Below are 15679 nucleotides of genomic sequence, written 5' to 3'. Positions count from 1 at the left end.
TGGAGAGATAATTATAGCATATTTCAAAGTGCTCAGTGAGGAATATGACCAACAAGTATAGAAACAAGGTGATGGCCTTATGAAAGCATTCCTTTTACGAATATACATGAGGAATAATATTTTAGAAAGAAATTCATTATATTATAACTATAGTGTGACCAAATGAGCTAAGGGCAAATTAAAGACACGTTGAATATATATGGTGTACTTTGGTACTTTGATCTGACCTGCATTTTTAATTAAAACGAATGTATTCGGTATATCTTATGTGGGATTGTTTTACATTAGAGTTGGCTGAATTAAATTTAATTTTTAAATTAAAAAATCAGAAAAGAATAATAAGGGTTTAGAAATGATATAAGTGTACTCGTAAGGACACCCGCTATCAATTCATATGAAAAACTGACACAATTTTTCCAAATTAAAGATCCCTATAGTGGAACACTGATTTCAAACGATTATTAATTTGAAAGCTTACACAGGTTTTTGAGTAACCTTCGCTTTAGCAAGAATGGCTATCTGTGGTTATGCTTTGCTGGTACGGTAGTGCTTGTGTGTTAGCGGACATTCGTTCAAATATTTACACAAGTATTTGCTCAAAGATGGATGTCTTTTCTCTCTGATTTAAAGGTTGTACGTGAAACAAAAAAAACAAACATTCATCAAAAGGGAGACATTGATACAATTCATACAGCAAAAAAGATAATATTATATTTTTGATTTAATAATTTTGGAAACGATATGCAATTTTGTGTTCCGATCAATGGCGCATTCATATACTAAGATGTTGATATACATAACAGTTTTTAAATATAAAGTCAACCCCGAAAGTAACCAGTTTTAATTGTGTCACAACCAGCTATTAGTATTTTCATAGGTTTGCATAAAACATTTTCGATAAACTGCTATACCTTTATTATATTGTCTTGTTATGGCCTCGCAACATAATCTCTCTGCATGCAACGACCGGAGAGATTGCTGGAGAGATCCTCTGCAAAGTGGTCGTCCGTTTTTGGACTACCGTGAAGGTGTTCATCGTCATTCGCCTCATTCGCTGTTCGATCGGGAGCAAAACTCAACTTGTACCGTGTGTGCCGTAATCGTAGCACAGTTTGTAAAGCGCATAGAGTACAGCAGACTGTGATGGAGTGTGAGAGAAAAATTACATAAAACAAAACTGCTGCTCCGGTACCGTTTTCGTGGTCACCTTCGGTCGGATTTTGTGCCCACCATAGCTTGAAGATTGCAAAGTGCCCTCTGGAGAAAAAGTTTGCTTAGTTTCGTGGTCAAAGGAAAAGTTAATGCTGTACGTGCAAACCGCAGTGTTGTGCGATCGATAGCAGTCGTATTTATTGGAACCTGTGGAAAATACATCTAGAACAATTGAAAAAATAGGTTTTCTTTAAAAAATAAAGTTGTGCTAGTAGGAAGATAACTGATGCCAGCGGAAGTATCTGATTCTACCTAAAAAAGCCCATATTAAAAATGTTGGGCTCCTGATACCAGATTTTCAAACACGGTCCCTTCGCTCTCTTATTCTTATTTTACTATTTGAATCTCCAAATTGGCACCAAGAGTGTGGAAGAAAGAGAGCATCCAACCTGATTCAACTATAGAGCCCGTGTGCAAAAACAGCAGAGCAAAAATGCGAGCCTACTACCGCTAGCAGTACTGCTTCTGTGAAGGAATTTTCCCAAAAATCTTCCCTGGTCGTGTTTATCGGAAGTACAATGCAGTGACAGTTGTTCTCTTGTGCCTCCAAACGCCTACCAAAAGATACGATGGTATCAATGCTGTTTGCCAGTTAGCAGGAATTCGCCAGAGTATAGTGAAGAAGCGAGTGAATGGCCTGAATGGACATTCCAGGAGTTGTCAATTGGGTGGAGGAATTTTCAGGAAAAAGTTTTTCGTTAGCGCAAAAGTGAAAAAGAAACCAAACGATTAGTGCATATAAGAGAAGAAACGGAAGTGATGCATAGTCTTGAGGACTAACGACCCGACCCGCAAGTGAGATAGAGAGAGTGCTGAAAAGTAGTGTTTTCCTCACGTCACGACAGATTGCGTTGTCCCTTTGCGGAAGGATTCGCACTGGTTTGGAGAGAGAGTGTGAGTGCGGCCTCAATTTTCGTTGTCTGACAAAATCATCAGCAGGCAGAAGTAAAAATCCTCGTTCACATTAAAGTATAAAATAAGTTCATACATAGAGCAAGTACCGAGGAAAAATAGTTAAGAAAAACTGGAGTTGTGTTGGGTAAAAAAATAACGATACCAATTTTCTTTCTGATCAGGCGGTTTAGAAATTTAGCATCCGGAGGCAACACGAACTTGCATTCGTAAAACAACCATACCGTGCAGTGTGTACAGCATCCTATTAATCCTTTCAGTAATCAGGATTATTTTTTGTGCAATTTTCGACCCGGACGGATTTCTGAAAGCTTTTATAGGAAACCCGCAATAGTTCGACAATTCAAATTATCTGGTAGATCGCATTGTATAGTAAGAAAATCAGTGTACAGTCCCCAAAAAGGTGAAATAATTTTTTTTAATATTGTTTGTATAAAGAGAGCCTCACTTGAATCAAGTGTGCGAATTGGCCTTTATTAAGTTTCTCGGGAAGTTGCATTTTTGTGAAAACCCTAGAAATAAAACAACGCAAGTGGGCAAAACTATAAGTTACTTTTAAGTGAGTGTAAAAACAGTTCGCCACGACGTCGACCAACAGCAACCAGCCACCACCGACAGCAGCAGTAGGAGTAGGAACAGGGTCGGGACCATCATCATCGGGAAAAGGAGGAGGCGGAGGAGGAGGACGTCGACGTTCCCGCAGCCAAGTACCGAATAGCAGCGGCGGTAGTGCCAGTGCTAGTCGGCGAAGCAGCAAAACGGATTACGCTCGGCGGAGAAGTCCTCCTTCTTCGGTCACTGACGATTCTTCCTCCTCACTACTGCTGTCAGTGTCTGCCGGAGGTCGCACGGCAGGAGGCACGGCGGGCGCAATTGACCGCGAGCGCGAAAGCGGAGGCGGCGGCGGAGGTTCAGCTACCAGTCATCAACACCATCCACATCCGCCTGAGTCGTATGAGAAGAGTCATAACATGGCTTCGTCTAATCACCGTGGAATACAGATCGGCTCGGCCTGGTTCCAGCGGAAAATCAATCTGCGACCGCAGCATCGAGGTGTCCATTTGGTGACCGAGGAAATCCTGCGTCAGATGCCAGAGTTGGGACAGTTCTCAGTTGGATTGTGCCATGTTCAGAGTAAGTGTAATTGTATCTGCCGTTATTCTTATTACAAAATTGAATGCGAAATCTATTTTGAATGAGCGATCTTTTTTACTCTATTAGTGAGAACGTCGCCTTATATCGATACTCTGTTACATAATGTACATAATCAAAGAATGTGTTTAAGTTGGTAGGGGGAAGTGGGCCAATTCGGACCGCTGGCAACTTCGGAGACCCAACTCTTTCTAAGCTATACTGCCCATAAAAGCATAAGAGTCCCATGTGGATTTTTGTCGAAAATGGGTTATCCGTTGGATTGTATTCTGTATCACCACTGAACTGCCCAAAACCGCATAAGAGTCCCATGTGGATTTTTGTCGAAAATGAGTTATCCGTTGGATTGTATTCTGTATCACCACTGAATCACACTGCACAAATAAGATTACCGAGTTTGTTCAGAAAATATTAAAAAAATACCAAAACATGGTTGTCCCATCCATTTGGCTTAATGGATGGGACAATCTTGAACCGCGTTTTTCTCGGTTTGCTGTTTTTCAACATGGGACTCTTATGCTTTTATGGGCAGCATAGTAATATGAAAAGCGAATGTATATATCATTTTCATGGCTGTCATGTTGCTCTGTTCTATTTCACAAAATTTTGAGGTTCTCCGATTTTGCGTGCGTGCGCTAGGGGCCAATGTTGTTTTGGGTTCATTTGGAAATGACTACTGACATGTTGCATTACGGTTCGTATTTTCAAAATTTGCGAAAATCGCTCAATGATTGGATTGTATCACTAAATAACATACTACAAAATGAAGCTGATTGGTAACGTTTACCACTTGTCCAAATGCCGCAATTTTTTACCAAAGAAATTTCCATGACTAAAACGTGAAAATCAAGGATGTCCGACACCGTTTCGTACGCTTTGATTTCTTTGATATATCGGTAAATTCTGAAAATATGAAAATATCTTTTACGCGATTTTTGAAGCTGTTTCCGAGCTACATTGGAACGTGTTTTGCAATCGGAGCTGAATTACGAGTTTCAGACAGCTTTGATTCTGTCAACCTTATGGCAATCGATGTCAAACATGACTCGGGTGAAACGTCCGACACCTAACAAGCAGACGACAAAAGATTCTTCATGCTGCCAAGCTCCAATTTTCCGTTCTAAGATTATTACCAATATATTCTAGCTAGAATAACTTTTCGGTTTTCAATTTTTACATCATTCCTTTCTCTTAACCATTATTTTCCAAAAAAGGCAAAACAATCGAAATACCTAGTAGAACTTTGCAGCAATAAAAATAGTAACAAAAATATATATTTAGTTCTCAAAATAAATCCACTGTTTATCGTCGAAATTTCTTACGGATGAACTCGTGATTATTTTTACCTTGGAACCGACACTTAAACCCTACGCGACAACTTTGTTTCGATCGACCAGGATGGATGTTGGAAGTGTTCGGATTATAGACGAAAAGGCGAGATTGTTTACTGCGTGCGAGTATTATTATTCTACTGAAATTTTTGGTAAGAATACAATAAAGCGATATGTGTGTAATTGTAATTAAGAAAGGGTTAACGTGTGAAAAGTGAATTCGCCTACCCACAGTTATTGGGAGTTATATTATAATTCAAAATGAATTTAGAAAAAAAGATTTTAAAAGTCTCAAATAAATGCTCAGCTCCAAACAGAAACAGCCCGTTTCAACGTTCGTCGTCTAACATCCTGGCTGCGGGTAGTTTATCGTTATCGTGGCCATTAATTGACTGTACTTGTGCCTCGGTGATTGCCCGTTTGTACACCCGCGAAACGGATCCCGTGCAGGTTTCTTCCATCCTTCCAATGTTCCACATGAACGGTGGCAGATCCTCTTGTTTCGGAAGCACCAAAGCCTCTTTTGTTGATATTCCGCCCTGGAGTCCTCCATTTGATTCGCTGGTGTGGTTGGCCAATATAGTCTCTGGGTCAAACTGCGTTATACGCATATTTGACCTATGTTCTACGGGATGCCATATATATGGCGTAGCTCTTGTCATCGACAAAGTCGAGACACCTTCCGTCTTTGGCGTCAACACGGCTAGATCATCTGGTGAATTAGTGAGGAGAGTGAAAGACGAAGATCGGAAACAGAAGCAAGTAATTTCAAACAACATTTCGAGCCAGTTCACGCCCACGCATTGGCCAGATCCACCGGCGCATGGTTGCTAGTAACAGCCTAGGCTCTGCATGGGCCGTCCTGTGGTGTTGTGGAGATCGCGCTATTAAGAAACTGAGTGGACGCTTTCCTGGCAGAATCAGAGGGAATTTAGAATCGTATGGACCCGCAGCATTTCCCAATCAACTATCGAAGCGCAAATGATCGGACTGATGAAGACGAATATTCAGAGTTTTAAGAGCATATCAAACTCGATGGGTTTTGTGTGGCATTTGAGTTGTTGAATTTCCTTGAGAAAGCTGTTTGCTTGAACTAGGCGTACCATGGATTTTAACGCCCCGTCGATCTCTGCTGGAATAAGGTTTCCGAACACTCGTTCAGCTTTCGGGCGTCGACAGTTAGTACCAAATCGAACGCACATGGTCACCACTTTTGAAAGCTTCCTCAGCTCCAAACATCTTACGAAAATGTTATCTTTGATCTCGGTAGTAGTAAGCATGACGGCTGCACGTTTTTCCTGCTCAATGTTATGAGTTATCGATGAATTCGATGGAAATTTCGGCTAGGTCACAGTAGGGTTTAATTAGCATCACAACGGGTCATCGATAATTTGGCTAGGATTTATCCCGCGGGATATGTGATTCGCTGGATTAAGCTAGAAAGGGATATAGTTCCACAGTCCTCGAATGAGACGTTGGAACTTCGTCACACGATTGGAGAGGAATATCTTCTAATCGTGCGAAGGTGATGTGATCTAGTGTAATACCATGGTACTGTCTGACCACAACACCGCAGAGCCAAGGAAGCTCGTAGTTGCATGTAGACTGCCGACTGCCAAGAACGGCCGTATATAGTTCCAGCCTTGGAATGGGCAACCCACGTAGAGGAACGACTCGTGACTTGGCAATCAGTAGCTTGCTTTCGATATTCCCTCCGACATTTGCTGCCCATAAGAGTCCCATATGAATTTTATCAAAATGAGTTATTTATTGGATTGTATTCTGTATCATAACTGAATCACAATGCACGAATAAGATTACCAGCTTTATTTGGAAAATATCGAAAAAATGCCAAAACATGGTTGTATCATCCATAAGGTTCAATGAAAATGTAAATCTTCAACAGTGTTTTTCTCGGCTTGCTGATTTTCAATATGGGACTCTTATGTTTTATGGGCAGTTTAGTCCAACCACATAGATGCAACATCCGTAGCCCTTCGAAGACGCACCACAAAAGCAATGCAGATGATAATCTTGGCGACAGTTGGGGACAACATGGCGAGGGACTGCAATCTTCTTTAGTTGCGCCAAGGGTCCATCCCTAAATGACGTGGCATTATATGGGGGAGGGTGGGTTTTGTATTTTGAGATGATGTGAGACGACAGGGGGTAGGGAGTCATGTCATGCTACGTAGCTTTTTTATGGGGGGAACAGGAGTTGGGTTGAGAGAAGCCAATTTTCAATTCGTAAGCGTTTCCTTATATATGATTTCAAAATCAAAGTGTGAGCAAATTATTTGGTTCCTGTACTGAATGATTCATGCTTCGTTTTTTTTATTTTTCAAGCATTCAAGATTTCTAATTAACAAAGAAAAAAACTTCGTTTTCAACTGTGCACATGTTTAAGACTTTTTCATTAGTCTTGAACATGTGCGTAGTTGAGCACGAAGTTTTTTTCTCTGTTAATTCTCGAACAATATGTGCTCAGCTTTAAAGGGGATGTGGGAAGAGGGTTGTCGTCAAGCTACGTCATTACCAGGGGGTATATAGCGATTTGTGACGAAATGCTACGATGGGGGAGGGGGTGTTTAAATCCATTCAAAAAATGCTACGTCATTCATAATTCATCGCGAAATATCTGCCACCACTGTCCATCTTGTTCTGACAATTCTTCGTCCCAAGCGACTTGCCTTGCCCACAATCCTTGGACGAAAATTCTTGCACTGATAACCACTGGTCCCAAGAGTCCTAATAGGTCAAAGAGTCTTGACATTTCCGACACCACAGTCCGCTTGGTAACGACCTGCAAGTTCCCCAAATCAGGGACTTTGAAACTGAGTTGATCTGTGCATGGATTCCATATTAGCCCCAGTGCTGTTGTTATTGAACCACGTCCTAGTTCTGTTCCACAGAGTTCACTGGGTATATGACGCAAAACGTTCGAGTCGTTGGCATACCACTTTCGTAGAAAAAGCCCTCTTCGAGCAAGAATTTGCTATAGCTCACGACAAGTTTCCGCAACCTTATCTTCTCCTGCAAGGGCATCATCCACATAAAAACACTTCGTAACTATTGGTGCGGCTAGTGGATATCGATACCCATCGTCCTCAGCGAGCTTGTTCAATACACGGGCTTGATAAGTGGTACCGTAAACCGGGGTGACATTGATCACTTTTCAAAGTAATCGTTACATATTTCTAGACGCAACACATTTTTTCAAGTTTAATATTTTTAAACCATGTACTGATGTATGGAGTATAAGATTGGATGGTTTTACCTAAAATTGTCCGCTTACAACTATTTTTCCAAAAATGATTTCAAGTTGAAGTCCGTTTTCGTATTCCGAGGTGACTTTGATAACCTGCATGTTCAACCACATTAAGTTATCATTGTCAATGTTTTTCATTGAAATGCTTGTTTATTTTTATTAAACTGATTCTGGAAAGATATTCATTGTTAAATAGATGTTAATTGGTATTATAGAAAGTATTTCAATGTACTGTAAAATTCGAGTAACCAAAATTCCTATAATTCGTGCCCAACTAGAATAAAAGATTCTGAAAACCTTTAAAACTGCTAAAAAAATTTATTTCAGTGCTTTATCGATATACAAAAAGTTTCATCCATTCTAACACGTTGGAATATTGAACAATAAAAAAATGTTGCGAATTTTAGCTTAAAACAATTTGAAATAATTGCCAACTAGTTTTACAAAAAATGTATTTAGAATAAACAAACTCTTAAAACTAAAAATGGTACATCCCAATCCAAAGGAAAATAAAAACTCGCTTGTAATTTATTACTTTTGCTCAAATCTGAGATTTATTTGTTTTATAAAAATAGACACTACGAAGCTTCGTAAAAATAAGGTAAAGTCAAATTTCGGTTTTTTGTAGTTTTTGTACCCAAAAGCCGAACAATATACTCAAAAAGTATAACAAATCAGTATTTTATAAGTTTAGAGTAAAAATCAGTTCAAATTAAAATGATTCGGTAGATTATTCTGGTTTAATAAGCGATCTAGGAAAAAAGTTTCGAGTGATCAAAGTCATCCCGCTGATCAAAGTCACTCCGGTTTACGGTACGTCACGGTCTTCAGATGATAGAACTTCAACGGCAGTGATGGATCCGACCGCCACGCAACCGTCAAAAAATTTCGATTATCCGCATACATCCACACTTGTCGAAACATTTTGTCCGGCATCGGCAGAAAATACGTACTTGGGTTCCCGAAAATTCGCGAGCAGAGCTAGTTGAACCGTATGAAAAGGAGTTCGTACAGCGACAATTGACCATGCGATTTGCTGCTCGCATCGAAAACTCTGGTTTTAGTGGTCGTGCTTTCGGGTAAACGTACAGCGTGCTGCGGGATACAAAACTGCGAGTCCGCACCGCGAGAACGCTCTTCCATATGCCCCAGTTTGATATAGTAGCTCATTCAATGAGTTTCATCGTCGCAAAATGCTTAGAGTGGAAGTTTTCCGTGACTTAACTTTTTGTCGGTTCCGACAGCACAAGTCATTAAAGTGACTTTACGCTTGTCCGGACATGCCGCAGACTCAGGAGATTCGCATTTAATGCCAAAAGATCCTGACTCCAGCGTTGCAGAAGACAAAGAGTTAAGTAGCGAGGAAAATCTAAGCTTGCTCATATGACCCTATTCCACGCTTTTCTAGTCTTTCTTACTTGAAATCCTTGCTCTTCCACTGATTTGAGAAGAAAGAAGGCCAGATTGATCGGTCAAAAGCTTTTTGCCTCCTCATAAGTAACGCGGCCACCTTTGAGAATGAATTTGACATTTATTTCCCGCCACGCTAATGGAATGTATCCTGTTGCAAGATTACAAGATTACCTTTTTCAAAAAATGCTTGAAATGTTCATATACTTTTTGTAGTAGAACTGGAATGATTCCATCCTTTCCCGGAGACTTATACGAAGCAAAACTTATAATCGCCCATTTGATCAATTCGGTTGTCATAATTTTACGAGTAAATGTCCAGGAACCAGAACTACTTTAAGCGAACTCAGGAGCAGACGTCAGTTACGGCTCCGTACAGGCTGGAAAATGTGTGTCAAAAAGACAGTTGAGTACTACATCTTCGTCAGACGAGTATTCACCATTAGCAGTTCTCATTGAACTGACATGAAAGTCTTTCGATTTCGAAAGTAACCTTTTTAATCTACTAGTCTGGTTGAGACTTGAGACATTTGTGCAGAAACTTTTCCAACCACTTCGCTCAGATGATCGAAGGGCATTTCTGTATGCTTTGCGAGCCAACTTAAGTATAGTCCCTACGTCTGTGATTTTAGAGTCGAACAAGTTCGTTATTCCCCCAAGGTGTTCATCTAGAAGCACGCATCACTGGAAGCGGACAAGCGACTTGGCATGCTGCTACTATGCGGGAGCTTGTTTTATCCACGACTCATGCAATTCACTTGAAGATTCAATCATCGGAAGATATCCATGAAACCTAATCGCCAAGCCCTCTTAATAGATTTGGGTTCACGATATGTGACGCTATCTAGCGAGACGTTTAAATGATCAAAAACAATGCACTTATGATCAGATAACGACGGTTCGAGCTCGTTTGGTACGAGCCAGTTTTCCAATTCATGTGTAATACTGCCAGAGCAAAGAGTTACATCTAACACCTCTTCTCTGCCAGTGCGTTTGCACGCAACGTTGGGCGATTTCCTACATTGAATATGTTCAGAATTATACTGATTAAGTATTCCATCAATTTGGTGCCTCTCAACTTGATATCTGAGCTCCCCAAATTATGTGGTTGGCTTTTGCATCACCGCTGATTATGAGGGGAAATCCATTTCTGCCACAGGTTTTAGTTAAAAATTCTACTTACAGATTATGTTTTCAAAAATACGCCATAGTTCTTCTGAAACTAACTATAAAGTTAGTATCTTCAGAAGATATACTTATAACTACCTGACATACAACTTTGTCATGGCACCATCTTTTTATCTTATTCCAATAAAAATTGATAGCATCGTCACTCTAGCAACTGAATTCCGAACTAATATGAAATGATTAATTAAAGCGCTAGATGCCGTGCAACAACTTTGCCAAGAACACCATAACTCTAAAGGAAGGAAAGCACGTATGAATTGTGGGTTACCCCCTTTTGGACGCTAGGTACCCCTGGTGTTACCTTCTCGAACTACGAAAATGCTCTTGAATTGCAAGATAGTTCATGATCTTATTTTTGCCAGACAACATGGGTCAATAAACTACTAATAATATCTTACATTTTTGCAATAAAAACAATGTTAATTTGCCCTCCCCAAGGTTTAGGGGATTGACGGTATTGCAAACATCATCAAGCATCAATTGCTTTAAGATGGGTATTGCATTACGCCTCGATAGTGGTGCATCGAGGAGACCGAGAGGGCTTATGCGCCTTTTTTATGTTATATGTTTTTTCATACGCTGCACCTGCGCATACCAACGCTAAACCACTGGTCTATGCGCGGTGGCATGACCGACTGGCGGATCGACGTAGATTGACTTTTTCTGTGTGCCGTGTTTGCAAATATTGTTCTATTGGTGGTATTCGTGGACGGGGCTCACGGAGGGAGTCATTGTGTGTCCATTTATCGGCCGACTTCGTCATCGTGCATATACTAATTAAATTATTTTAATAAAGTAGAATAAGTAGACACCTATTAGTTGTAGCTATGTGATAATCGTAGTTTTTCGTACTAGTGTACAGCTGTTATGTGCTAGTCGTATGTCTATCTATGTATGTATTCGTCTAAGTATTTGTGACAGTTGGGTCAGGGAATGGATGCAAAACTGGCGTATATGATAGAATAGTGGCTAATACTTCTGGTGATCAATCTGAGCATTCATTCGGGAAAATCGGGTTGGATAAATTAGGGTAAAATAAATTAACCGACGCACGTGAGTCATCCATTCCCGGCCAGCATAGCATGATGAAAGTCTAACAGCATGCAATTGTCGTTAATGATAAATATATAACATTTGCTGCATTTAGACGAGTTTGATTGCATGTTACATGTGTTTTTCTATTCTACTTCATTAGTCTGTTTCTTTTGTACATCTATTAGTTTGCTTTCCCATTATTTATGTATACCAAAATTGTATTGTTCAATTTATACACTTATAATCAAGCTCTTTGTATCTTTTATTCTTTATTCGGCATGTTATGATTTCTTTTACTAGTATATCTCTACTATACGCTATCTATACTAATATAGGTACAAACGCTCGTGGCCTTCGCGATAACACAAAACTGGCAACAAACGCGACCATGCAATTGCAATAATCCACATATACTTACGCCCGCGATTTCGCCTACATGACAACACCCCGGTAGTTAAGTAAACGTGGCATCTTTAAACTTCCAACGCGGTCTCAAACATTAACCCATCACTCGCGCGATCATGAAACGGTCACATCCGAAAGTTATACCAGTCTGGACTAATGCCTTCAGTTGAACCAATCAAAAAGTGACGGCCATATTCACTAAATAACACGTTCCATGGTGAAATGACCTGGAACTCAAGTTTCCCCATAGGGAAACGGACTACCATCTGTACCATACACGCTACATCATAATAAAATCAAAATTATGCACGTAAAGTCACATACACGTGACAAACACGTTAATATACAAATTCTTGAGCCCTTCGCGACCATCCCCGGAACCTACACCCGCGATCTCGTAAACATGATGGCATCCCGGTGATAAAGTGAATGTCTCAGCTCCTATAAATTTTCAAGCGCGGTCTCAGGCGTGAACCTAAAAACTCCCGCACTCGCACGATCATGAATCGGTCACTTCCGGATGTTTCTATCCTTGATATCAGCAGACTAGGTCCATGCCTTGAATTGGATCAATTAAAAAGAGAAAGCTCTCATATCCACTGGACACCACGTTTCATGGCGACATGACCGGGAACTCTAGTGATATGAGGTAACTTACTCCCTGTCAGAATGTGAATTGTACACCAAAAACTAACTATCAGAATGACCATCCAAGAACGCACGCATATATGGGAAATGCCACACGGTTACAAAATCCAGTCTTGTACACGCGAAGTCTCATGAACGCGAGCCCACGTGACAAACACATGTCCATAAAGTGTTTACTGTAAAGTTAGCAATACTATACCAAATTTTTAAAAAAAACAAGTACGACATTTATTTTTTCTTCACAACTAATTTATGACAAATTTTTAGGTGTGATTAAAGTACTTGAACTTTAGAAATATGCAGTTTTCTAGGGTGGTAGTGCTAACTTTACCGTAAAGTTAGCACTACTATACCAATTTTTTTAAAAAACAAACGCGACAAATTTTTGGATTTCACAACTAATTTACGACAATTAAGCGACAATTAATCCATGTGTCATACTTCCCTTTTTCAAAAGTGGTAGTGCTAACTTTATGCACATGACAAACACGTTAACTTACGAACGCTTAAGCCCTTCGCGATTGACAACGCACACCTACGTTCGCGATCGCGCAAACTTAGTAACACCCCGGTAATAAGGAGAACGTTTTAGCACTCACGATGTTTCAAACGCTGTCTCAAACACAAACCTACAAACGTCCGTTTTCGCTCATGAATCGGTCATGTCCGGAAACCATTTCTCTCTGTCTTGATAACTTAGGTCCATACATTCAGTAGGACCAATCAAAAAATAAAGCTCATATCCACTAGACAACACGTTCCATGGCGACATCATCGGGCTCTCTAGTGATATGGAAGATCTCATACTCTTTTAGCATCTTAGCAGTACACCAAAAAATAAAGTATTAGATTCACGGTCCGCGTGCGATTATCCAAGAACACACGCGAATATGCGAAAGACACACGGTTATAAAATAGAAGTCATACACGCGAAGTTATATACACGTTAGCACACGCGTCATACAAACGCACACGCGATCGAACACGTTAACGTACAAATTCTCGAGCTCTTCGCGATGATACACGCGATCGCGAGTCCCTGCGCCCGCACATACCTGAACCGTACAATAAATATCACATTCAGAATCACGGCCCGCTACAATTGGCCTAATGTAGTGTTTTAGTGGGGGTATGTGATTCTGACAGGGAGCCCTTCCGAGAACCTAGCTCTACAGCTCCAGTAGGACAACTCTCGCAAAAAAAACAGTGTAAATTTGGAAATGTGGAAGCTTTTTTCCATTTCTTGCAAAAAATGCAAAATTTGGGTTAGCCCCTTTTGGACGCCAGCCATTCATGTGTAAATAGCACTTTTTGAAAGTATACATGCACGAGGCATTTCACGTGGATTTGCCATGCCACATTTGTTGAAGGCTACGAAGACGGGGTTAAGTAGCTGTCCAACATGGAAGTTTCCTTTATGGAAATACGGTTCTTGAACCAAAACTATAGAAGCTACTCAACTATATTCGATCACAGCATATTTCATCATCAGCACTTCTTGTACAGCAGCTATACAATACCAAAAACGTTGGTTTATAATCGCCTATCGCGAATCCCAAAATCGGTATTAGGGACATGATCACCATTTGAATCCCACGATTGGCGAAGAAACAAACGTCCACTATATCAGAGATTCGCTTGACACAGTACGGGGTGGCCTAATGGCGTACTTTAGTCCTGCCAGCCATTCAGGCCTCGGCACGGAGAAACATCTTGACTTGAGGCCTCCTGTTTTAACAAGGATCGAATTACTTCTACATTGTAAAAAGATGGAAAAATGTAGTTTTGCAAATCGTCGCCTAGCGCTGCCATGAAATTGTAGTTAAGGTTTCAAACTAATTTGATTAGATAGGTCCGAATAGCCCCGGGTTCCCCTATGCTCGTGTTATTAATCAGTTATTTCCTTCTGACCGGTTTGTGGGGCGTCAGAGTGACCTTCGTTAGGCGACAGGCAAGTAAAAATGTTAGTTGAAGATGATGGCGCAGCTTTATCATGTCTATGAAAGATCGTTTGGAATGTTCTTTAAGGTAACGTTTTATTTTATACCCGCGTAATTTGTACCTGGGGCATTTTTCCCACAGTAAGGAAACCTGCAAGACTCATCCTTAGGATACCATTATATACTAAGTGGAAACAAAAATCTGCGTTTTAGACCTCTTACTCCCCCATTTTTGTTTTTTTATATTTTACAGCCGAGAAGCATTCATTCAGATCTTGAGATATGTTTTATGAATAGTTTCAAAAACTTAGATGTGATTCGCAAAATGTTGAACATAGTACATCATTTTCGACAAACTTACAAAAAAGAAGGTGACTAATAGAGCTTCCATTTCCCGACGGTCTTCAGCTTCCCGGGATTCGGGTAATAAATAAATTTCCCGGGAAATCCCAGTCATTTGTCAGAATACATCAATTTGATTGACTACACAGCATTGAATCATTTGAAAACTTGTCACTCAATTTATACAGTATCAACTACTTTGAATGATTTTTCTTAGATCAACCTCGGATAACCTAAATGCTGGTCGTCACGATTACGATTGGGATGGTATCCTGAACGCACCTGCTGAAGTTACTGTCAAAAATTGGAATTCGTTGCAGATCATTTCGAAGGGATGTGATCAATTTAATGCAAAGCATCTTATTTGGCTACCTTGAATGAAAAGATTCAGCTGCTCCAGGGTAGTGTGCGTTCAAGGGAAAAAATGTGATATATCGAATCCGTTCCCGGCACAGTTGGATCAGCATCACTCCGAATTAGGATTGAATCAAAATAAAACGGATAATGGACAAACTACTCAGCAATGGTTGAAGTCTACCATCAATTACCAAATTGCTTAGTCTTAAGGCAATTAAAATAATACTACATCCTTGAAAGCGACATTAAAAGAGTTTGGACGTGCATAATATTCGACAGATACGGCGTTCTGTACTTCTGTTCATGCAAATTTAAATATCCAGGAATGCAAAATTGTATGTATAATTCATATAGTAAAATTGATATTACAATTAACACATTGGACGTAATATGCATTCCATGAACGGACCAAATATTTCTGCAAACGTCCGGGAAAATTTCCTTATTTAAATTAGCGTGCGTTAAGCACGATATCTTAT

General features: G+C 40.1%; 1 protein-coding gene across 1 annotated transcript in view; it reads left to right on the top strand.

Moving 5' to 3' along the window:
• The first annotated feature begins 1006 nt into the window (after positions 1-1006).
• LOC131681950 (UPF0047 protein YjbQ) overlaps positions 1007-15679 on the top strand; it is an 84724-nt gene continuing 70051 nt past the window's right edge. The window contains exon 1 of the mRNA XM_058963060.1: positions 1007-3258. Within this exon, the coding sequence (XP_058819043.1) occupies positions 3096-3258 (163 nt within the window). The 5' untranslated portion in view covers positions 1007-3095. The remainder of the gene's footprint in view (positions 3259-15679) is intronic.

Source organism: Topomyia yanbarensis, chromosome 2 (genome assembly GCF_030247195.1).
Source record: "Topomyia yanbarensis strain Yona2022 chromosome 2, ASM3024719v1, whole genome shotgun sequence".
Taxonomy (NCBI): Eukaryota; Metazoa; Arthropoda; class Insecta; order Diptera; family Culicidae; genus Topomyia; species Topomyia yanbarensis.
The sequence above is the reverse complement of the archived record's forward strand: the minus strand, read 5'-3'. Positions and strand labels throughout refer to the sequence as shown.